Source organism: Cupressus sempervirens, chromosome 8 (assembly GCF_028749045.1).
Source record: "Cupressus sempervirens isolate cs-2001-9-10 chromosome 8, ASM2874904v1, whole genome shotgun sequence".
Lineage (NCBI taxonomy): Eukaryota > Viridiplantae > Streptophyta > Pinopsida > Cupressales > Cupressaceae > Cupressus > Cupressus sempervirens.
In genome coordinates, this window is record NC_143125.1 from 583251677 (window position 1) to 583277731 (window position 26055).

At 31.8% G+C, this 26055-nt stretch overlaps 1 protein-coding gene and 1 pseudogene across 1 annotated transcript; one reads left to right on the forward strand and one right to left on the reverse strand.

Moving 5' to 3' along the window:
• Positions 1–26055, forward strand: part of LOC149543775 (uncharacterized) — a 158232-nt pseudogene that overhangs the window by 108878 nt on the left and 23299 nt on the right.
• LOC149543776 (uncharacterized) lies at positions 7326–10815 on the reverse strand. The gene is made up of 2 exons (XM_089798461.1): positions 10354–10815; positions 7326–10086 (listed from the first exon to the last, which is right to left on the reverse strand). The coding sequence occupies exons 1-2, from the start codon at positions 10688–10690 to the stop codon at positions 7511–7513; spliced, it is 2913 nt and encodes a 970-aa protein (XP_089654587.1). The 5' UTR covers positions 10691–10815; the 3' UTR covers positions 7326–7510.

A 26055-nucleotide genomic window follows, 5' to 3' on the forward strand; every position in this document is an offset into this window, starting at 1 on the left:
TATATGTACAATGGATACCATATAAGGTAAGGATTATATTCTAAGGGTGAGTACTTGTGTTCCAATTTTTTATTGAATAGAATTTGATCATTACAAAGTATTTTTTCCACTAATGTCAAAGGAGGAGATTATTTACCCCTAGGTCATGTTTTCTATTAGTGTCAAAAACTTAGTCATTCACAACGCCAGATTATTCAAGCATTACTGTGACTGAGTCATCCTAAATAGGCTAAGAAAAGAAATGAAGACTTGTAAATTTTGTAAGTCAAGTGTTGACTAGTAGTTACTACTGAGCATGCTAATGGTCATCGAGTACTCACATGATTGTTGAGAAAATCAAAGATCAAAATGGATGATGAATTAGTTTGAGTTCAATGGAAGCCAAGAATTATATAGACAAAGTGATCTAGTTCATGCCAAGCTAGTGAAGGCCGAGGGGCAACATGAAGAAATAGTTTATGATGAGCATCAGAATGTTCAAGTGTCGAGTAAACCATTTTTTCCAACTTAAATGCATGTTTTAATGACCGAGGAGTAAATCATGGAGATGATCATGCATTTGGTTAAGGATCATTAATCCCTATGCAAGGTGATTATCCAATCAGAAAACTGGAAGGACTAAGAAGAAAATGAGATGGATCTAGATCATTGATTTTTATTGGAAACTTCTATAGTTGGTTATAAGAAGAGGATCCAAACCCTAATTTCATAGCATGTGAGGGAGGTTGCAAGTTTGGATGCTAGAGGTGAAGTTTGAAGCTGAATCAAATAGAGCAACTGAGCAATTTAGATGTAATGAAGTGTAGAGAAAAGACATTAGATCAGTGAAAGGATCAGAGATTGTAAAGAGGAGATCTATTATTAGCATTTGAAGTGAAAACCAAAGGATGAGGTACTAATACATTTTAGTAAGTGTAATTAGGGTAAATATTTTAACAGGGTGATTCTAATAGACCTTTGTAAATCTCTTAACAGAGTGCTTACTTAGTTGTAAGTTTAAATCATTTAATCAAGGTAGACTATATAAGTATTGTAAGATCTTAACAAGGTAGAGCCCTCATGGGGTAGATCATCATAAGTGATGAATTTTTGTAGCCCTAATAAGAAAACTTTATTGTTGCAATAGTGAATATTTGTGAGTGTCACCCCCACCCCAGTTTTACCTCTTGGAGGGTTTCTATGTAACAAAATGTTGTGTTATGTGTTGATCATTTTCTTACATGTTTCATGGATGTGATTAGTTGTTAGATCTAATACATCATAGCAGTAAAGGTTTGTGTGATTTATGGTATTGTTGAGACAAGGATTAGAGATGAAGTTATCATATTTGATATTTATTGAAAGTGTAAAAGTTTTATAGATTTTGATTCACTCCCTTGCCCCTCTCTCTCAGTATCTAACTTTCCCATTACGCTTCCAATAGATGAGATATTCATCCCCTTCTTCTTGTTACATGCTCTTAAGGCTACGGTGATGGATATTACAAATCTTGATAAGAAGTTTGTGATATTACACCAGGGATCATCCTCCATCTTTATAATTTTTCTTTAGCTCTTTTTCTCCCCATGCCTTGCAAGATGCTCGAATCCCACTGAATCCCTGAAGGGATTTGGATGGTAGCTACTCTACGGCCCCCACTCCTTAGATGTCCCTATCTTCTACATGCTCTAGAACCTCTAAAAAGTTTTTTTAAAATGATATAGACATGGCCCAAGTAAATGTTTAAAAATCCAAAATTGAACATTTTGTGGACGTTGATATGGTGGGCTCAAAAGAAGATAATGCCAATGGCCTAAGGAGGTCTAATAGATTGGATACAAGTAAGGCAAGGTGGAAGAAAATGGCCAATAGGAAGATAGAAACTCAAGAGGAGAATTCAAGGTTGAAGGGTGAAAAAGGGAACAAACCAAGGAGGAAGGAGAATGTGTTTAAGAAAAAATATTGAGGAAGATGAGGTGGAAGAGGAGACTTTAGATTTAGAGGAGGTTGAGATTAAGAAGAAGAATGAAGTCAACCTTGATTATACCCATCAACCTTGATTTGGCCCATCTATTGGCCTATTTCACTATCGACACTATTGATTTCACATCCCCTGCCCCTACTGCTCAAACCACAAGTGGTACCTCCCCTATGATTGGCACTTCCCTTGAGGGTACCAAGAAAAAAAAAAGGTTTTATCTATAGGTATAGGATACTATAATGCATAAGGGAAAATGTGTGGGTTGCTAGGTTATGGAGAGTACCATGGAGAAGGCTAGTGGAGATATTGACACCCTCATTATCCAATTTTCTTTCCTGGATGAGAGCTTCAATGCCCTGACAAGGTTTTTTTTGAAAGTGATGCATGCGACAACAACTACATTGTAATTGCACCAAAAGGATAAGGAGGATGAGATGTAGGGAGGTGGTGACTCCAAGAAACTTTATGAGTTTTAGGCAAATGATTGGTCAAAGATCTTACTATCTAGATTGTGGAAGGAAAAGACTAATAATTAGGCATCTTGGTTTTTGTGTTTTGTTTCTTGTGTTGTTGATCTATTAGGAAGACTCGGTTATGAAGATTTTGGATTGGCCTTGTGTGGCCTTTTTAGGTTTTAAAACCTTTAATAGTAGTTTAGGACTTATCTTTATATTACTATTTTTATGATGAACATTGATATAGACATAATTTGTATAATTTTAGATACATACTCGATCTAGTTATGTAGGTTTTGTGTCGATGATTTTTTGATATTATATATTGGGGTTGTGAATTGGTAGGTTATCATGTAATTGATAATTTGTTGTTAATGGACTTTCTACTATTTTGTTTTTATTGACTAGCCCCCTTGTTTTGGCTATTTTAAAATAAAAACCAATAATTCCTTTGACATTTAAACCAATACTTCTATAATGATATTGCCTAATTTCAAACATAGTCATAAACTTCTTTCGTAACCATTATGATAGTATTTTGCCTATACACTAAAAAATAGTGTTGAATGAAGAATAAGAGTATAAACATATGAGATAAAAATGAAACAATCAAGTTATAGAAATATAAGTGTGAGTACCTTTGTTCATCAATTATAGTCATCCTATTTGCATTATTATATAATTATAGAGTCATAATACTAAACCAAAAGTCATTGAAGAAAAATGTACCTAATCAAGTACACCATGCCATTGTTAACATATATAAAGTTTATGTTCATGACATTTAAGACATACATTTCAATATCAAATAAGAAATTAATATCTTATCAACAAAAGTTGCTATTAATTATATATTATAAATTGTAAATGCCTAAATGCAAACAAGTGCTAGATAGTGACATGATGTACTTGATGTTATAGTTTAGAAACTAATTCAAATATGGTTTTATTTTAAAAAATAATAATAATATAATCAAAATTGTTTGTTTGAATTTTCTAATATGTTATATTGTCCTATTGACTATTATAATCTATTATACTAAAATAGTTAATGAAAATACTATAAATTTTCATCTATATTTATATTTGAAATAATTCATAAAAATATATATTAACAAATTGTTTTAGATACTTTATACCTAAAATTCATATTATTTTCTTCTATCAAGAAGTTATATAATGTTTTGAAATTTCTTATCCATGTCATTATCTATATTAAAAATAATAATAAATTTCTTATCCATGTCTATTGAATTTTAATAGTTCAAATTTTATTAAATTCAACATTGTTTAGAGCTTTTGTTGTTCTTTATTGTATCTTCTATTCTTGTGATGTATTTAGAACTCTGTAGTAGCTGATTTTATATGAACTTTGGTGGTACATTGATTTCTCTTTTTTGGTTTCTCTATTATTGATATTAAAAATCAAAAAATTAAAAAAACATCTATAGAAGTCAACAGGTTGAGGTTATGTCTTTAAAAACTTTTAATATAAAATATCAAATAAAAAGAAACATATTGTAAACTAACAAAGGTCTTAATCTCATGCCTATGCTAGACCTAAGATATATTTAATAAAAAAATGGCAAAAATAAAATGCATCCATGGATGCCGAACAAAGTGGAATTTGGCCAAAGCAGACAATTAGCCAACTACAAAAGAAACAATGCAGGATACATCCGTCTATTTTTAGTGTTTTGTTTGAGATTTATTTTACTGTTACAACTTGTTGGAAAATTTCCCCACAAATTTTCTTACTTTTGAAATAACATGGGAAGGACAAATCCAATATTATAAAATTCGTTTCGTGATGATTGGGGACCGAGAAATTAACTCTGATGTAATAAAAAACATACGGACGATTGGAATAAAAATTGGTTTCAGCACACCCAAGGATGATTTAAATTTGTCAATTTGGAAAGAATCTATTTGATGTATTAAAGGAAAGAGAAATCCAAAATCTTGAACCGGAGGCAATTTTTGAGAAATGTAACTGTCAATCGTGTTTGAGGTAATTTTATGTCAGTAAATTTCAAATTCAGATTGAGGATTTTATGGATTGGATGGTGCTCTTAAATATTATCGAATTCTAAAATACTATGCATAAAATATGCAGTCAGCTTGAGAAATATGCCTATGTTGAAATCATAATAGTATGTATTTTTTCTTTTTTCTTTTAACAAAAGTGGAGGACCATTGTACATACATTAGATAATATAACTGAGTCAAAAGGAGCTCCTGAGGGAAAGAACTAGAAAGAAAAGATTCATTCAACACTCGTAGAGTACAAAACCATATTCGGTCATCAGTCAATGTAGTTCAAAGTGTCATATATTATCATGCCCTTGTTTCTCTACTGACAGCAGGATATTGGTGACGAAGTTTAATCGGATTAAGGGAGCAAATTTATTTTCCATCACATCCCAAGTTTACAAGAAGGTCAGCAAGTTTATTTCAGTCATCAAATGAATCTAAGAGCTGCCAGATTTGATCTATAATGTATGACATCTGCCAATTAAGCAAAGTCTTAGAGAGGCAAGCATCGATAATAATCATTGAATCTTCCTCAACGTCCACCTTCTGATCATGAGCTGTTCCACTTTAATTTTTCCCAGCATTGATTAATCTGGCTGCTAGATATAGTTTCCCTGCTTCCAATTGTGCAAGGAATTTTCTTCCTCGGCAGGTGATAGATACTTATGATGGAAACATGATATCTTAGCATTAAGTTTTGGGTTTAAAAGCATTTGTTAGAGCTTCTTTTTGCATGGTATTTCAGAATTGGAGTTATAACAGCTCTCTTTGAAACAAGCGTGCACTTATACACAGAATAATGAAACGAATTTAACCTATTGAAAAATTTGAATATCAAGCTTGATATTCTCATGTCTTTATTATATATTCTCATCCTTCATTTTATTATTGAATTATATTGGAACTTATTGACTTTAAGAGTTTAATCCTTATTCCATTGTCTGGCTCCATTTATTAATCATGATTACTTGTAATAAGATTTTTTTTTTAGTTCATTGATTATAATTCATATATCTTTGTTTCTCTCCCTTTATTATTGCACTATTACTTGTGACGACTACCTGAGCATTTTGTGTATTTCATTTTTCTTCCTATTTGAATTGAATCCTCTTACCTGGCATCAGAACAAAGGTTTACCTTCAACATACAAGGCTTTACTTGCCCTTCGCTGTAAGCTTCTCATAAGCATACAACCACTCTATGGGCTTGAAGGCTGCAAAATGGAGTACATCTTAGGTGTCTCTTCCATCAGCAATGATTTCCATTGAGACATATTGCTAAGTTATTTTGGTGAGCGATGGAGGGATGCAAACCTTATTTGTCGCAGATATGAGTGCCCTCTTTAGGTGGTCCATAATTATTTTGACAGGTTCATTAGATACGCCATTCTTTGAGGAAATTCTGATGATAATTGCACTAGCTATGTTTAGGTTTTTTTTCCGTGATACAAATATAAGTTAAATTTTATTAAGTTTAGAATAATAATTGAAAATGCAGTAAGTTGACAGGGTTTCATACATGTTTTTGAAATAAGTACCTGTAGGAGGATGCTGATCGGTACTACAATAGCAGTATCCTTAGAAGCAGATTAAGAGCAACAAGAGTGTACATGTTTCTTAACAAACTCTCCCACATATTTCCTCATTGTCTTCGCTGAGCAATTTGTACAAAATTTTGAGGTAACTGTTTCAGTGAGTTAACTGTGAATCTAAATGGGCCAACCATTTTCTTTTGTATTTTAATTTTTCAAAGAAAAAAAACCCGCAGTTCAGACCCACTCCATGGTAGAGATCATGCAAGTCACTCTTCTTGTAGACATTTGCAAAAACATCCACCATCCATTGGTAGGCTGCCTGAAAATGTGCATGCCTTAATTGGTTATCCAAAGGTATTTTGTGTGATCCTGTCAATTGCACAAGTAAATACTGAAGAAAGGAATATGAAAAAGAGTAGAAAGAAGAGTAACAATTTAAGCTTTCTACTTCATTTTATTGCAATCATAAAATCCTTTTCTCCACGCATACATATTTGTTTAAAGCAGATAACTTATGCTCCATATTTACTTATACGGTACAGAAAGAATAAGTCTATATACCTTATTAAAATTCATTTTCAACATTGCAAGATAGACATCCTCTTTCTACTCTCAGACCAGCACATACAAATTTTGTCAAAAATTCTGTTCAGATTTAGAGAATTTGTCTGGGTACTTGCTCAAAGCTCTGTACTTGCTCAAAAATTGGTGAGATTAGCAAGCCTGTAATAAACCATTGGCATTCTAGAATTTCACTATACCCTCTGAGATCTATACTCTCAGATTAAAGATCTGAGAAGTTTTACCTTATATGCTAGCAGCTATTCTGATACAAGCTAAAATAAAGTTTTCAAATGACTTACCTAAGATGCTAGACTGATACAAGCTAAGTCTAGTGGCTTTGGGCGCGTAACTATTGTTCCTCACAACAAGGATCCTGCCAAGATATCGACAATTTGACCAGTTCTAACACTAGGATAATAGTTAATGATCTAGCACCGGTATTATTCATATATCATAAAATGCAGAGAAGCATATGGGATAGTTCTAGCAATACTAGCCCCATTTCTTCTAAAGCAGTTATATAAGAACTTCCAAAATTACTTCACAAAACACTTATAACTATTGCATATAAAATTTAACACCAAATATCTAGTTGTATTTACTCCTCATTTGTTATGATAATGTCCAATGAAAACTGAAGGTGTACACACAATGTAATAAGCAGCACAGTACTATTGCGCTGGATGATTGTTTATAAGATAACATCTATGAGACTTCAGCCAAGATACAGTCAAGGAAATCTTTAGGTTAACTTAGTTGTAAAAAGTATAAAACTACATTTCGACTTCTAATGTGTATTGATCAATTTATCACAGAATACTTGAAGATTTAAAAGTATTTACATTACAATCAGAAACCATGACTAATCTATTTCAACTTCATTTCTATAATAGATTCTCTATCAGAACTTCCTCCTCAAACCTCCAATAGATATAATTGCTAGTTATTGTTGAAATATGACCACTATTGATGCATAAAATTATTTCCCAGAAGCGATTTCCATTGTCCAGACAATGAATCACAAAATCTGGCAGCAGCGTCATCCATGACACTGTTGTATCTTGTTCGCCATGTCTTTACTCTCAGCAATCCAAATACTCCCCAAAAACCAACAGCAAAACATACAATACATCCAACATACCAATACCAAGGATCCCCTGTTTCCTCATCTCCCTCATCTCCATTATGCTCAACCAAGACGGTTGCTGGACATTTGACATCAAGTGGAAAACCACAAAGACAGGGGTTACCGTAGAAATAGGAAGCTGTAAATGTGGAAAATTGACCTTCTGCTGGTATTTTGCCACAAAGTTTGTTGTTTGACACACTGAAAACAGCCAAGTAATGAAGTCCTTGCATTTCAATTGGAATCTTTCCTTGCAGATTATTATAGGAAAGGTCTAGAGATTCTATCAGCTCTAGTGTTCCCAACGTATGGGGAATTTCTCCGCTTAGATTGTTTCTCGAGATATTAAGGATTCGTAGACCACTAAGTGCACCAATTGCTGAAGGAATGTTACCAGACAGCTGATTTCCAGATAGGTCAATACATGTTACAAGTAGCAAGATAGAATCCACATACACCAAATCATTTTCTTTGTTAGTCACAACGATCTCCTCTCTGTAGTAGGAGGGCTTTTCTTCAAAGGGCTGTTCCATTGAGCTCTTGCTTAGAACCATCCCTGTTGCTAGTTTCTTCAACTCTGGCGGGATGGACCCACTCAACTTGTTCTCTGACAAGTCTAAAACATGGAGATTAGAGAGAGAGGCTAGTTCTGGAGGAACGAGTCCTGTAAAAAGGTTATTCTTTAACAGAAGTATCATCAACCGAGAAAGCCCTGATAACCAATGTGGTATTTTTCCAGACAAAAAATTGTTTCCAATGTCTATGATCTCCAAATCGGAACAGTTGGAAAGAGTGTAAGGCAGTTCTCCCTTAAGCTTATTGTTATTCAGGTGCAGTGTCCGGAGTTGATAGAGCCTACCAACTGTGGAGGGAATTTCTCCTTCCAAACCATTTTTTGCAAGATTCAATCTTCTCAAAAGTGAGCAATTGGTTATAGTGGATGGTATTTTGCCGGATAATTTGTTATTTGACAGACCCAGTACCTGAATCGTAGGAAGAAGAATGCTAATTTGGACGGGGATAGTCCCAGTGAAGTTATTATAAGACAAGTTCAGTGTTTGCAGGACCTTTGAGGCTTTGGATGGCAAGGGAAGAGAGCCACTCAGCTTATTTTGTTGCAGGTCTAGGGTCATATACAGTCCAATATCCAAATTCCGGGGAAGTGGACCTTCTAAATCATTGTATGATAAATTAAGATTGCTTGTAATATTTAGATCCCAAAACCAAGTTGGAATAGCTCCAGCAAGACTGTTGTTGGAGATATCCAGACCCAATAATTTCTTTTGTGTGGACAAATATGTAGGAATGGGACCGCGGATGTTACAGGAGGCCAAGCGTAATACCTCAAAGTAAATTGGGGGTTCTACTTCCAACCCTGAACTAAGTTGGACAGTCAGCTGATTGTGTGAAAGATAGAGACGAACAAGCTTGGGGTTATTTTCAAAAACACCAAGAGAAAAGCTACCTTGCAGACAGTTAAAACTCAGGTCAATCTGTTGTACAAGAGGGAGATTTCCAATAGAAGTAGGAATCGTACCGTTCAACTTGTTGGACTGCAGATAAAGTTTCCTAAGAGAAGAAAACCCATCCAGATGAGAAGGTATGTTGCCACTTAGCTGATTGAAGGACAGATCCAGGATTCTCAACTTAGAAAGCTGAGAGAGCGATGGAGGAATCCTTCCCGTCAGAAAGTTATTTCGGACTATGAGCTCCTTGAGAAGAGAGAGGCTGCAAAGAGAGGCGGGAATAGGCCCACTAATCTTGGTCTCTACCACTTTAAAACTTGTGAGGGAGGACACATTTCCAATGAAAGCAGGTATACTTCCTCTTATATTTGACCCTGACAGAGTAAACAGAGCAAGGTGTGACCACCCGCTGCCTAAGATTTGGCCTATATCTCCACTTAGGAATTCATTGTCAGACAATCGAAGGTTTTTCAGTTGGGGCAAAGTGGAAAGAGCGAGGGGGAATGGGCCACTGATGTTACAGTTATGAAAACTAAGCGATACTAAACCAGTCATATTTCCCAGCCATGGCGGAATTGGGGAAGAGAAATTGTTCCCGTGGAGGTCCAGATCTGTGAGGGATGTAAGGTTTTGGAGAGCCGTGGGAATGGGGCCTCTCATATTGCAGCTACTCATATCAAGGGTCTTTAGATTATCAAGAGGAGATATGAATTCCCCCACCTCTTTACTACTACTTGTTACCTCCACATGCCTCACGGACAAAAACTGCAGCCCCTGAAGATTTCGCACCCATTCTAAACTGGACCAACATTTGAACACCGTCTTCTCGTCCATTGCAATGCTTAAATAGTTGAGGTTGGAGAGATTCCCCAGTTGCAATGGAACCTCACCTTCAAAATCATTGTAGCTCATGTTTAGATGCCTCAGTTCTCCAAGTTCAGATATACCTGCATCCAGATCAAGCTATTAGGATTCAGCAATCTTAACCAGTTGGCGCCATGGTTGTTTGTGTGCATGCTTTTGGAGTAAACTGTACAAGTATTCAATGTCATACATTTCACTCCATGATTTCCTAATGAGATGATAAAAAACAAGATTTGCAGAAACTAAGCACCCCTGTTTGCACCTAAAACCTTGGATACATAATTTATGGACTGTTCTCAACAAGAATCATGTTTTCCAAATCAATTGTTGTAAGTTTTATTTCAGATTACCTGCAGGTATAACACCAGTGAAGCCATTGGAGCTTAAATCCAGATACTCCAATTGCTTCAACTCGAACAGACGAGTGAGAGTGTGACTTGATGAGTTTTTAAGGATCAAATTTGAGAGGTGCAGTTGAGTGACATGAGATGTGAGATTGCTGCATTCAACTCCATCCCATTCACAACAATTCAAGCTCTTCCATGGAACAGATAATCCGCCTACCCCAGAATTGAAGCTCAGCAGAATAAGCCTTTCCTCTGATAGGCATCGAATACTGTTACAATTGCAACATATGATAGCACTGCTCCAGCTCATCACAAGCAACACCCATGTGTATTTCTCCATTACAGCAATTTCCAAACACTGAGTTTTACAGTATTGAATTAAATGGAATGAGAGAAAAAAATGATTACAACATGTCTGAATACGAGCTGGGCGTTCTGCAATTTAAACAGTACAATTGTCCAAGTCAACACAAGTACAGCTGATAGCATATTTAAACGAGACTGAGAAGTTTTTAACTTTCAAACTTTAGAAGAGAAGGCTAAAACGTAAACTATTTTGTAGATGCCATATATGTCGATGCCAATGCCCATAGCTTCATCCCCCCACCATGCCTGTCGTACACGACGCTGCGTCTGTCCTTTCAGTCAGTGCCGCTGATCCCAAAGGCACCTGTCGAGCTCGTCAGACATTCCAGCCAATCCTAGTAGTTTTGGTTTTAATAAATATATATGTATTTTTATTAATATTTTATATTATAATATAATCAAAGTTAATATTTTATATTATAATATAATAAGATTTTATATTATAATATACATAAAAACGTTTTTTAATTATGTTCAATTAGAATTAAAAGTAACTAAATATTCATAAGAAATTTTAAATAAAATAAGGTGTGATTATTCTTATTCTTATAATGAGTTTGAATAAAATAACAACTTTAATTATAAGCTTAAATAATATTATATTTAAGAATTAGATTAAAGTTCACTTTTTATATTATATTTAAAATAATTTTTCTTATATATTTAAAATTAATTTAAAAATTAGATTAAGGTTCAAGTTTTATATTATAATATTTAAATGTAAAATATATTATTTCTATTTTATACTATTGCAACATAACATAAATCTATAGGTAATAACGTTTTGTTAACTTAATAAATCAAAGGTTGTGTTTCAATTACTATACATGAATGTTTATTTTGGTTCAAGTTATCCCTTCCTTATTTAGACTTTTTTGGCTAAGAAAATAATACTTGCTAAATAGACTATGATTCCAATCATATAAATTTATGAAACAACAAGACACAATTTTTCAATTACTAACATTTAACAACTCTCCAATGTAGTCTTCAACCCCTATAAGTGAAGGTATAGTTGATTAGAAGTTATCATGTCTCTATTTAGACTTTCATTGCAAAGAAAACATTAATAACTAAGTATACTATGATTCAAACTACACAACTTTATGAAATAAAAAGAGAAAAATTTTGAATTACCAAGATTGAACCTTAAATACTCTACTAGCCTAGAATAGTCCATGTGTGTGTGTGTGTGTGTATATATATATATATATATATATATATATATAATTACTTTTGAAGCACTCTTTTGATTGCTATGTATTCATAGATAGTCCTAGTTAACTAGAAAAGCATTCAATAATTATAAATAATAAATTTGTTAAGATAATAACTATAAATATTTTTAAATTGATTAAAAACTTAATATTTATATATAAATAATAAAATTATTACAAGTTCTTTATATAAGTTAATTATTAAAAAAAAAGATTTTAGAAATTTCAATTTATTATTAAGAATTAGTTATTTTATGATAATTAGATGAATGTTAAAAAAAATTAGCTCATTAAAATAAATTTTATTATATTAAAATAAAATCAAAACTACAAGGCATAGGAGGGATTAAATGCATATTGGCCGGAATGTTTGACGAGCTCGACTGGTGCCTTTGGGATCAGTGACACTGACTGAAAGGATAGATGTAGCATTGTGTATGACAGGCATGGGGGGGGCATGAAGCTATGGGCACTGGCATCGACATATATGCATCTACAAAATAGTTTACATTTTAGCCTTTGCCCTCAATCTTAGCATAAATGGGCAATGATTATCGAGGCACTTCGTTCGACTACCTGGATACCCCATCCTCATGCCATCCTCGTGCCATCCCATGCATGGCATCCTGCCTCCTACAGGTGTCCTGTTGGGTCGTACTCTGATGGAGCGTGACAGAGGGAATTGCATGGAACACGAGATGTTGAGGAAGGTGGGTGAATGAATAGATTGTGATGGAGAGAGAAATCAATCCATCATGTCCATAAATGCTTCTCATCAATTTAGAACCCCAATTTATGTCGACCAAGATCACACCACTACAATGGCTGCAAGACATGATTTGCACACCATGAAATAAAACATGGTGATATTGACAGCTCTGCACAGGCAAATCCACTTTCTCTAATATTTAAAAAATCTAAGCTCAATTAACATATTTTGATGTGAAGTAACAACGGATATTGATGTTAACAAAGTAGCATTAACTTCCCATCTACGTACTACTAGTTTCCATAGCAAAATAAGCAGGAAACTTCTCCTTACTTTCGCAAACTCTTCCTCCCTTTTACCTCCAAATTTGTCTCTTGTGTGTCCAATTTTTTCTCTCATTTGTCCAAACTTCAACGACTTTTGCCCAGGCGAATTCCTCCGCACTCTTCACCAGGCAAAAAGTATGCAAGTTCTACTTAGCTGCTCAGTTTTGCTTTGATTTTCTATAGTTTTGCTTTGACTTTCTACTCTGTTTAGGTTTTTTGAAGAAAAATGAATAAAGATAGATAAATTGCTATGGAAATCCTTAGTAATATTAAAAATAGTTCGTAAAGAAAAGCAGAGCTATGGCTTATGAATTTAAGGATCAAAGCATCTCGTACTAGTCGTCTATTTCTCCCTTTTACCATCAATAGTACCAGACATTGCCTATGGCGATGATTTTCCTGGTCTTGTCACATTTGCTCAAAATTTTAGCCTTCCCTAAGCCATTTCATATGCTTGAAAATGATTGTTTGCCAACCTTTAACATATTTGAGGATTTTTCCTTCTATCTTGGCCAATTTTGGAATGTTCTCCCTATTAAGGAAATGTTGAGACAATTTCTTTCTACGAGATAGTGATATTTCATTGATTTGAGTCAACGTACATTTTTTTAGGAACTTTTATCATGCATGAATCAAAGATTACAGTGAGACTATTTTAAGTTAAGGATTGAGGTTCATATCATCAAATTGTCCAGGAGATTATCTCAACTAGTATATGAACTTGAATCTTATGCATATATGATATCCATCAATTATATTCACATAAATGACAGTCTAAAAACATAATGAATGACAATCCAAATAAATGGCAACAATAAGTTTTGATTAGGGAATAAGTCATGACTTCTAATACTAATCTTTATATCACTATATCTCATATCCTGATATTGCTATCAGGGTTTAGTCAAACTCATTTCTCTAATGAGTATAAATATATCTATGTATTATAATGATTATCTTATAATAAAATATTAAGTGATCTAAATTTTTAAATATTTTAGATTCATTGAAATTTTAACAAATATCAATAGGAATAATGTTAGAAAAACTGTTGTTTTTATAAAATTAAAATTAAATTTCATATATATATATATATATTATAAATAACAATTTAAATTAACACTTCATAATTTTAATTTATTTTATATTGTATAACTAATTGTATAATGTAATTCAAATCTATATAATTTAATAAGATTAAAGGTATAAATTTTAATATAATTTTATATATTTTTATTATATAATACTTAATATATAAAAATAAGTCTAATATATTTTATTATTATTTATAATTTAATAAGAATGCATATGTAATAAAATAAATTTTATAACTAATAGAATATAATAAAGTTAATTTTTCATCTTGAATATTTTTCTTTTTTTACTTTTTGAAACATTAAAAATATAATATCCTAATTAAGTATAATTATATTAAAAAATATATTTATTAAAACACTTGATAATAATAAATTGAATTTTTTTTTCATTCTTTTTCTTGTTGATAATATTTAATTATGTCCACAATCAAAAGTCTTTCAGCTAATAATAATAAAATTTAAAGAACAATTTGTAATTAAACTAAGGGAAGAGTACCAAGAGCTATTATAGTAATTTTGCATCCTAAGTTACTTAATGATACAATAGATTTTGACCATTTTCTTAGTCTCATATATAACTGAAGTTGCTGATAAGTGATCTCTGAACTTATCTATCATTAGATTTTGTGTTGATCTCTGATTCAAAAACTTTAATATAAATTCGAATGACATGTTTCAAAATTTGAAATTTGTAATGATTTTCTTTGCCATACTTATAGGTACATGACATTCTAAAAATAATTCTTTTTTGAGTTGCTTATATATATATGAACGCACAAAAAATGTACCTAACCTCCTACATGTTTTTTAATGCACAACTTTTGATTTGACAACTTTGTATATAACTTAATTACTCATAACTATTGATTTAGCTTTGAGGTGAATTTTGTGGAATCCTTCATGCATGCAAGTGTTAAAAGTGGTCATAATGCCATTTGAATTATATTTTATATCGATCTATTATCCACTTACTTTGAAACCAAAATAAGTGGTACAATTGATCCAATACTTACACAAATGTTTCAATAATCAAGAATAAAGTTAGCATAATTATCTAATGATCTCTCATTAAATTAAGAACAATTTTAAATACTCTACACTCCTAGTCCTAATTTTATTTTATTTTTTGATGGGGGTCATCCACAAAGAAGTTCTAGGTACCTGATATGAAAAATCCATAGCAACAAAAAAGAGAAAATAGAAAAGGATAGGATAAGTAGGCGCACGAAGAAAATTAGGACTAAAAGAAAAATAGATAAATTACTAAGAGTAAGATTGACTACTTAAATCACACAATAATATTTGCTCTACGCTTTAAAGTGTTAAACACCTAAAGTTAACTAAAACTCTCTAAGATAAAATACTACAAATTTACAAGGATATAGTAGGACTAGTAAATGTTGAGTTCATATCTTAAATTCTATAAAGGGTGTTTTTGGGGCTTAATCATTATTGACAAGTTAGTATTAAAGAATATAATCCTTTGTTCTTATCCTTTATATAGATGAGAAAGATCTCATCTCGTAGTTGTTAAATGCTTATGAAGATGGTATTCCATATTTTTTATTATGGGAAGATAGGTTTAAAGGGACCTCAATCCCTTTACAAATAGATTTTGAGAGGGATTTGGAAATCCACTAAAGAACCTATTACAAGGATAAAACACTATAAATCAACAACTAACAAACAACTAAGAATCAACATCCTAGTGTATGCACCCTAAAATGGTCATCTTGACTATGTGCCTCGGTTTCATAATTTATTTCAAAGTTGAGTCAATATTTACATCACCATTTCTTTTGATGAAATTAAATTATTTGAATTATTTAATTTATTATTATTATTTTACATCAATTTCTTTGATTAAATTGGATTTAATTTATTTAATTAATTTTAAATAAATGGTTGGATCATCTTGATTTTTTTATTATTTAATTAAAGGAATTTACTCCCTTTTGATTAAATAAAATCCCTCCTCACTTAATTTTATGTGCAACAATTATTATTTTAAAAGAAATAATTAAATAAATGTCACACACTTTATTTAATAAGAAAAAGGATTATTTTACATTTAAATTAAATAAAAACACCACTCATCTTATAATTTTTATAGAGTTTTACACTCCACATCTCTTAATTAAATGCTAATTGCACATTCTCTTATGTGGGTCACACCTTTTCATTTAATTTTCATTTTCCCTCTAATTTGGGAATGCCTCTTGGCTTTGGTATATATATTGCATATCTTGTGTTTGCTTGTTTTACTTATTGTTTTATTCGTTGCGAGTGAGCATTCAAGCATAAACGAAGGGCACAACAGAAAAAAAAATGTGTTGCAAGGATTACTAGGTATTTTGTTGGATCTCTATAACATTTGGATTTGGAACTAAAACAAACATCTCATGTGTTTGCCTTGAGTGCTTTTACATGCTTTCCTAGATTCACACTTCATTTGGTGCGCTAAACTTGGATCTAGATTTTTTTTCATGCATATATGTTTTACATAGTAATTAGGCCCTATGAACACTATTTGAGAGCTCTTGAGAGAATAAGCTTCATTCATTTTCTTTACATGCGAAGCTCATCTTGGTGATAGATCCCTTTGTAGGTAGGGAAGGATATTTTTCATTGTCTCACTATTCTGCTTGGGTTTGTCCTCAACATCCATTGCTACTTTCTCTTTTGAGACATGTGGTATTTTTTGTTGGATTTTTTAAAAAGTTGGTGAGGTGGTTTCAAATTAGCCTATCAAAGAATCTTATTTGTTATGTTTGGGTAAGGTGAAGAGGCTAGAGGAGTATGCTCTATTCCCTTTTGGGCACATGAAAAACTTGAAACCCTTAAATCCAAACCAAGTCCCCATGTGGTACAACTTTGTGAGTCTTCCTTGATTAGAGAGGGTTAAACCATAGTGGACATTCCCTTTATTAGGTCAACCACGTGGATGGAACCTCAAGTAATAATAGGCATTTTTGACGTGGTAGTAGCAACCACTATATAAATATCTTTGTGGGGGAAATCTCCATGGGTGTAGTCTTTTGTTGGGTTGTCAGATCTCCCCAGTATCTCCAATTGATTAAATTCTTGGAATATGTCAAAACTTTGGTACACCAAGATTGGATTTTGTCGACTCTAGATTGCAAAAGTTACAGAGTTGACTATTACTAAGAACCTTAGTGCTACCAATTTTTTTTTTTAAAACTATGTGCATGATTAAAAAATATTTTGAGAACATACACAGTAGTGGTTATAAGGATTAGATTCATATTATGACACTATTCTTTTTCATGCACAAGGTTACTTTGTCCCTTGCCCATTGCTTGTAGACGTTTGCTTGAAATCCATGATTGTTGTTCTATGTGCCTAATTATTATTTATAAATCTAAAATTGATCTTAGTTGGTTAAAAAAGGACAATTCATCATTCATCATTTGGACTCTAGGGTAACCATGTTTTTGTCATTCCTGAGTTGATTTGACCATTGTGGACCTAATCTTAAGCATCTAAACTTGTTGTCACTTTGGATCCTTGCATCATAGCTATCTTTGAGTTAGTAAGTCTTGTCTTATCTTCTTGCCAACATCAAAACTTGCAAAGTTAGAGATTTTTCTAGTGGAGAAAGTTTTCTTTGGGATTCTTTGATTTCATCCTTGGATTGTGGGTATTCACTTGTCTAAACATATGAATTTATCTCATATTATTACATTTTATTATAGAACATTATAACTCTTAGATAATTCTACAATTGTGAGACCAACAGTGGCATATTGTGTTAACCAATTGTGAGACCTCTATTGGCACTTTATGTTAATGAGAGTGACAGATAAAATTACATTATTACACCTTATTAATTGGACAAAAGATTACTTTACTAACCAAGAGTGATACCAATTCTTCTTGGAGTCTTCCTATTTACTAGTGTTTTCTGTCTCATGTCGGTTACAACTAAGTTTCGAGTGAGTCATGGTAAACAATCTCAAGTTAACTTTGGTCAATTACCCTTAGTTCTAACTTGTCAAAAACATAAAGGAAAAGAACCTATCTTTGATCAAACACCTAAGGGAAAAATAAAAATTGAGTTTACTCCTCCTAGCAATCTTAGCAAATTGAACATACCTAGGCCCTCTTCACTTTTTGAGCAAGACATGTTATTCATTGGAAGTAAAGATAAAAGCATAGATAACATGATAAATGATAGATTATTGAGGCAACATGGGGTTGAACATTTGGGATCTCACATAACTCATGAAGATATTGATGGAACTACCTCAGCAAATGATTTTTTTGGAGGAAATCAACACTACTCTCCATTCCTTGCTCCTCCTAGATTATCACCTAAATCTTCTCACCCAATGGATGATAAAATCAGATAAGATGAATTGGAAAAGATAGCATACTTGGAGAAGAAAATATTTTGTAAATTATGCATACTTCAGAGATTTTTATCACATATTTGGGAGATGTCTTGTCATTGATGTCAATATAATCCTTTCCTTTTGTCATTATTCTTGCCTCTCTTGGTCATCTCAAAACTATCCCATTGAAATTACATTTCATGTTAGTTATACTCAAGTCCATTCAAAATTATTATATGCTTAAATTAATGTACACACAAAACAAGAAGCCTAGTATTAAAAAGTAAATTAGGTCATCATCTTTAATGACACAATAAATGAATTAGTTAGTGATAAATAATGATGAATTTGAATATATGACTAGTGGACTAATCAAATTAGATTTTAATAACTATAGATTTATAAGTGACAACATGATTTCCTAGTAAAGGTTTTGAAATTTTAGAAATTTATTTTCTATATAAGAGGAATTCGCTTATTAGGGCAATATGAATCATGTGTCCTAGGCTTGCACAAACATGCATCTCATTACTAGATCACAAGATTAGAAAAATATAGAATAAAATATATAATATCAACTTCTAATATAATTTTGAGAAATCATTTCATTGATGATATAGTGAAATTATTTCATATCAAGGATATAATTGTATTTATTGTGATTTCAATATACTAATTCTTTTATTGAGGATATATGTAATAATCCCTATTAGTTTTTTTTTAACATGTTTCAACAAGTTAAGGATCACTAACCATATTAATATTCCTTAGAATGGATACAAAGTTTAAATGGCAATCACTCATCAAACTACCTATGCAAGATGTCTCCAATGAAGGAAATGATTTTTTCAAGTGCACAACTAGAGTGGACACCTATTGGACATCATAATGCATTTATGGATTTATGTGCTGCTATCCCTCTTGAGAGACTCTCTCACTTTTTAAAGGGAGAAGGTCTATCGGATGGTACAGAAACAACATTCATATGAAAAGAACATAACGAGAAGAACTTGATAAACCCTACTAACCATGCTACCAAGATATATTCAAGGTTTGTTTAGATTTAGTATAATAATTAAGCATGCAATATTCTAATTTTTTAAAATTTATTGATTATGAATTGGTATAAATATATTTGTACATGTATATATAGATATCATTGTGCTTTTGGACCTGACAATAATAGAGGAAAACCCCAAACCGATATGCAAAGGTTACCAAGGTTTGCAAAGAAAAGGGGTTGTAAAATGCACTTTTGTGTTAGAGTTATGTATGGAAGACTAGATATTGCTATCATTACTTATAATGAGTTTAGTCATCAAGATGCTAATGGTGAATTTTGTCATGGAAAGGATGACCCTTCTGGTGATCCAAGGAGTATGGTTGCAGTAAGATTGTCAAATGAATATAAATCTTATATTGAGTCATTGTTATTGATGAGTGTGGGGGTTTTCACAATATGTGAGCAACATTATTTGTATCCTAGTCTTACAAAGTTAATGAATAAGAGGGAAACATTTCTACTAAGAAAAGATGTAATGAATGCATGGAAAAGGGTGTGTTTCCTTCGATCACAAAAAAAAAGAAAATGATGCTAAAAGTGTAAGTTTATGGCATGTATAGGAGAAAGACAACTTCTTCTACTATAAAACACTCAATAGTGGAGAAAATATTCCGTTTATCATAGGTATTCAAACACCATGGATGTGAGAGATGATGGTGAGATATTTGCATAACTCTATTATAGGAATGGATTCCACTTTTTCAACAAAGAAATATGCTATAAGTATACCAATGTCAACTACATTAATATATTTTAGCTTATTTCATCTAAAATTTATCTAAAATCTTAATTTATTAATTTTTTCATGTGTAGTATGAGTTATATTCATTGCTTGTATTTGATGAACAAGAGGTCAACATACCTATTGCATGGGCCATATTCTCAAAAAATAAAGTTGATGATATACATGGGTAGCTAGCAAAAGTTTACAAAAGAGGCAAGCAATGTAAAGAAGATTGGCAAGTCAATGCATTCATGGCCAATGACACTAATGCGGAGATTGAAGCAATTAGGTTTGGTTATCCTCCAATTATATTTGACATATAGGTTTTAAAACTATACATTTCATTATTTAAACATATAATTTTAATTTAATAACTGATTGTGTTTGAATGCTACTTATTAATGCTTATAATGTAACTTGTAGATTATCCTTCAATTGTCAAGTAATTTTATGTATTTGGCACATATGCAGGGCATGGTTGAAGAATGTCTACAAGTGAGTCATTTCTACTTAAAATACATGTAAAGTTATATTTGTTAACATCATAGCTTGATATTATATTTTTTATTATAGGTTTGTAAGCAATAAGGATGTTGGAACAAATATGTTCACTAGACTAGGTGAGATAATGTATGTCATAAGTGATGATGGAGATGTCACTACTCATCTAATAAAAAAATTTATGGACAAATTCAAAGAACAAAAAGAGTTTATTGATTACTTTGAAAGACTTGGTGTCATGATGAAAGACACATTGGTAAGATCATATACATTATTCATTACATTATATTTTTATTTTTATTGCTTGGTTCTTTTATTATATCTATGCTAAGACATTATCATACTTTTATTCATAGAAATGTGGGAAAAAAACTTTAGAGGTTTCTCTCATGCAGATCAAGAGACGAATGCTTCCATAGAGTCATACCACATGTAGATCAAGAGTCACTACTTGATCAACTATTCTAGAAAATGCACAAGGAGAATGGATTGGCTCATTCATGTTCTTCTTCATAGGGTAGATCCATACTATAAAAATAAGAGATACTTGTAGTTATCTAGGTTTCTAACCAACTTCAAAAAAGAGAGATACTACCTAACTTCTTTAGAGAGATCAATAATAATAGCAGATACAGATTGCTACCTATATGACCTTCCTGATAAATCTAAAGTTAGAAGTCAAACCATTTTAACCAAATGGTATCTTGTAAGAAAATTTGGACCAAATTTGCAAGTGTGTGATTGTGAGTGGGCAAAAAGAGGTAACACATGCAAACATGTGCTGAAGATTTTAGATCTACTAAAGAGAACCAATATAAACCAGCAAGGTCAAAAGGTTGGTAAGTATCATTTGAGAGTTAATTTTAATTATTTATATTATGCAATCGATTATTAAATTATTAAGACCTACTTAAATTGATCTTAAATACAGATGATGTTATTGCATTGGCTAAGGATTACGACAAAGTTGGAGGGAATTTTGGTCATAAAAACTATAACATTGGTAATAAGAATGTGTGTTTACAAGTAGATATTAAATTATTTTATGGATAAAAAAGTTAAGTGATTTTTTTCCAATTGTAGATGGTTCTATACCTTCAAAAGATCAAGATGTGCTTGGAGTCAACATTGGTGAAGATGAGAGAACTAGTAAGTTTTAATAACAATTTTTTTCTTAAGAAATATATAGTCTTTTAAAATAGTATTTTGAATTTACAATTTTATTTTATTTTACTACAAATTGTGTGAAATCATTTGATACTTCTTATGATGAACTTCAAAATTGCATTGATTATGTAAATTCATTTATCCAAAATTTGTCAACTAGAGAAGAATATGAAAAAAAAAAATTCATTCAACATGTTGGGAGATTTAAAAATAAGACAAGTGCATCTCTTGCTTCAAGTTCCAAATTTGAATCAATTTCTGGCTTAGAGAACATGCCTATGAGGCAAAAGGCACCATGGTTTAGTCCAAGCAAAATGCACGAGCGTCGATCTATTCATTAAAAAAAAAACCTATGACTCAAAACTTCAGTGAAAGAGTTGATGAGCATGAAAATTTTCAATTCCCCTCTATAAGCTCTAAAAAGAAAAAGGGAAAAAAAGTCATTAATAATTCAAGCATAGCAATACAAGGAGAAAGAGTTATTCTATCACAACAAGGTGAGTACATTTATTTAAAAGTACTTTATTACTTTCAACATATAGCTCAATACTTGTTATTTTTATTTCATATGCTGAACATGTGTCAATATAGGTTTGGTTGATCAAGGAAATGTTCAACGACGTTGATTTACTTTCTCTATTGATTTGAACCAAACAATAACAAATGACACACAAGTACTAGATGGTAATTGACTCACTATTAACTATTTTTATTAAAATTGATTACTTAGTTCACATTTCTAATTGCATTTAATGCTTTATCAAATAACAAAGATGTAGTTTGTGGAGATCAACCATCAACGCTAAAGGTTATTCATCCTCAAACATTTCAACAAACTTATGGAGGTAATGGAATTTTGATTTTTCTTATTGTTACATAATGTGATATAGATTATGAGAACAATATTCTGATTTAGATTTAGTTATGATAGAAAAAATAAAAATTCGAAATTATATTTGATTTTTTAGTTTATAATTTAATTTTATCTAAATGGATGTGTTAAATGCGCATTTTTGTATTAGATGATCAACAAACTAATCAACAATATGGGTTGCCCGTTTCTATTGATCTTAACCAAAACACAACAAGTGGAGATGGTAAGGAAATTATGAAACGATATTCAATTTTCTAAGACCTTATTTTTAAATGAATTTTATAACTAACTCATTCATTTTGTAGACCTATTGATGATATCTATATGGAGGATTATGGCCAATAAATTTTGAGACAATCATTAAAGTTTATAAAACTTTATATAAACATATTCATGATTATATTTGTATGGGCACTTTATATGGCTATGTCATAAAGCCTCATTAGTGTTCCAATATGTGGTTAGAGTTTGAATATCTAGAAGATATAAGGGAAGCCTTTTGGGTTTCTTAACAATTCTAGTTTGTAACGCCCCGCCAAGGGATCCAAAAGAATTAACCTAGAGTTTCACTAAGTTTGCTAAACATTTTTTTAAAAAAAAGGTAAGAATGTATATCATACACATCAAACACATAGTAGCAGAAGCAATAACATGTAATCATCAACAAACATACATAACCAGTTACATTCCTTAAGGATCCCAAGACGTTGAGTCACATTTAAATTTAATTAATTCTAAGTCTAACAACTACTACATACATATGAAAGAATAATCAGAAAGTCCCATGTCCACAATATACATTTGATCCGAATGCCTCTTGGCAAATTAATTCAAAGTGCTCAATCATCCACTGTACAAGTCACAGGGTATGAAAGGCTTAAAAGAATATACATAGGTAAAGATAAAGATACAACATCCTCAAATCCATAATACAAAGTACAGTAAAAATATATGAAACTATTCACCATACATGATACATCCATACATCCATAATGATAAAAAATCTATCATAAAATCTAACCATCCATCATAATAATCCAAGAACATAGTGAAGGTAAATGCCAATCACGACAACTCCAGCCACGGTGACCACGAAACGGATCTCAATGGTAAGAGTAAAAGCACTACCACCCGACCGCGTGGAACCTAAATGGTCCACTCCCACTACGGTGAGGAGATAGTCTCAAGTCCCAAACAAGGTATCAAACACAAAACACAAGTACTCTCTAAGTCTGGGAAATCCTAAAAGTACACTAACGCAAAGGCTCCGACATAGATAGACATCTAGACCCAAAGACACCACAAAGACAAGTAGGAAACCTGCTATGCAAGCGAGAAAGTGTCATCGCAAAAGTCACGTAGAAATTACCCGAGCAATCCTTTAGGAATCCTGGGTCCCTAGTGATCCCTGCGGCCACTAGTATCCTCTCGTACTGACGAGGCATACTGCGAAATGCAAGGTCGTAACCAAGCGTTCTCTCTACCCCATCCTAGCCTGTACTAGCACTCAAGGCATGGGAGAGAACATACAATTATCTTATTAGGTTCATTTAAGTCAGTATTTAGGTGAGATGTTTTCACTTGTTAAAACAACTTACAATGGGTTACTCCAGGCAGCCTCTTAGGGCCTTGATCCCCATTGCAAGCCACTTCCCGACACTACACATAGATAACCTACCCTAGGCTCATGAAATCACGAATTAAAGAATCATAATAAAATCACCTCAGTCCTATACAAGGGACTGAAAAACATCATAAAAGATAAGCCACAAAATTTACATCAGTTCTTCATGAGCAACAGGTAAGCATCAAATAATAATCATATGATCACAACAGTTCTCTATCAGCAACTGAAGGCATCAATGATAAATCACAATACTGATCAAAGACTCCAAAATGGTCAAGTCAACACATGACATCATTAAGAACATAACAAACACTTTAGTCCTCTCAAGCGACCAAAAGCAATCCAAGTATAACTGATTGATGACTCAAAAATGGTTAAGTCAGGGAACTCAAAAAACATAAACCTCAGCTTCACACAAGAAAACTGAATAAGCAATAAAAACAGTAAATACAAACATGTCATAGAGCATAGCATCACATTACCATGGTTGGGTAAAAAAAAAATCGAGATCAACTCATCATATCATCACAATTTCATAACCCCCCCGAGCCTCTGGTAACAACCTAAACTGGTCAATGCTAGAACAATCCCCAAAACCCCAAAAGCACAGACGGAACAATAAAACAGTATAGTTCATATCTTGGGTTTGATTTCAAATACACAATAGGGTTAAAAGTAAAGTTTCAGTTTGCATTTCAAAGTATGTTTCAAATAAGAAGATTCTCTTATTACCCTATAGTTAACCCATATATTTGTTGAATGAAAATAAGGATTTATTCCCATAAGTCTCGAAATCGATTTTCTAAAAGATAAATATACTTAACATTATTAAATGTTATTTATCAATTATTAATTAATTAATCAACAATCATTAACAATTTTCTTTAAAACTATATATATATATATATATTGTTAATTAACTTAATTAATTAACAACTAAAATTTATAGTTTAATCCTCTTAAAAATTATTATAAAACTTATTATTAAAATAATAAAAAAAGTTATTATAATAAAAATTATTAATAAAATTATAATTAATATTTAAAATTTATATAAAGTAATTTCAAAGTTTATATTATTAAAACTTATAACAAAATCGAATTATATATAACAAAGGCATATAATAAAGTTTTATAAAACAAAAATTACTAGCGATTTAATAAATCCCTATCTGTGCAGGGTACTACAGCGCAGGGTACTGCTACTTGGTGTCGCAACAGTACATACTGCGATACGCAAGTGGCAGCAGGGGGTGTGGGTCAACGACCCCGCCCCCCCCCCCCCCCCAATATAACACATATTTTATTTTTGTTTTAGTTTAATTTAATTTTATTATTATTAATTTTTTTTTTTAAAACAAACTTTTAACTTATATTAAATTCACTCATTTAAAATATAATTTTGTTTATTAATCAATTTCTTGACATTAAATTTTAATATTATCATTAATATATATATATATTTTAATTTAATTAATTAATTAATTAATTTTTAGAAACATTTACAATTATAATCTGATAGAGAAAATAATTCCAACCCTACAAATTTTCTTTTTAATCTCAAAACTCTCCCCAATTAATTCTATCTCTACTCCATTTTAATTCAATTCTAAATCCCGATTTAATTTTGTTGAAGGATGTTCCTAAACAGTTTTTCAATCTAGATTACAAATGAAATT

What these genes read in the sequence shown, in the direction of transcription:
- LOC149543776 (XM_089798461.1), bottom strand. Translation starts at nt 10,690, where the DNA reads ATGGAGAAATACACATGGGTGTTGCTTGTGATGAGCTGGAGCAGTGCT. An exon ending in CACTGGTGTTATACCTGCAG is followed by an intron (nt 10,087 to 10,353) that starts GTAATCTGAAAT and finishes ATCTGGATGCAG; the next exon opens with GTATATCTGAACTTGGAGAA.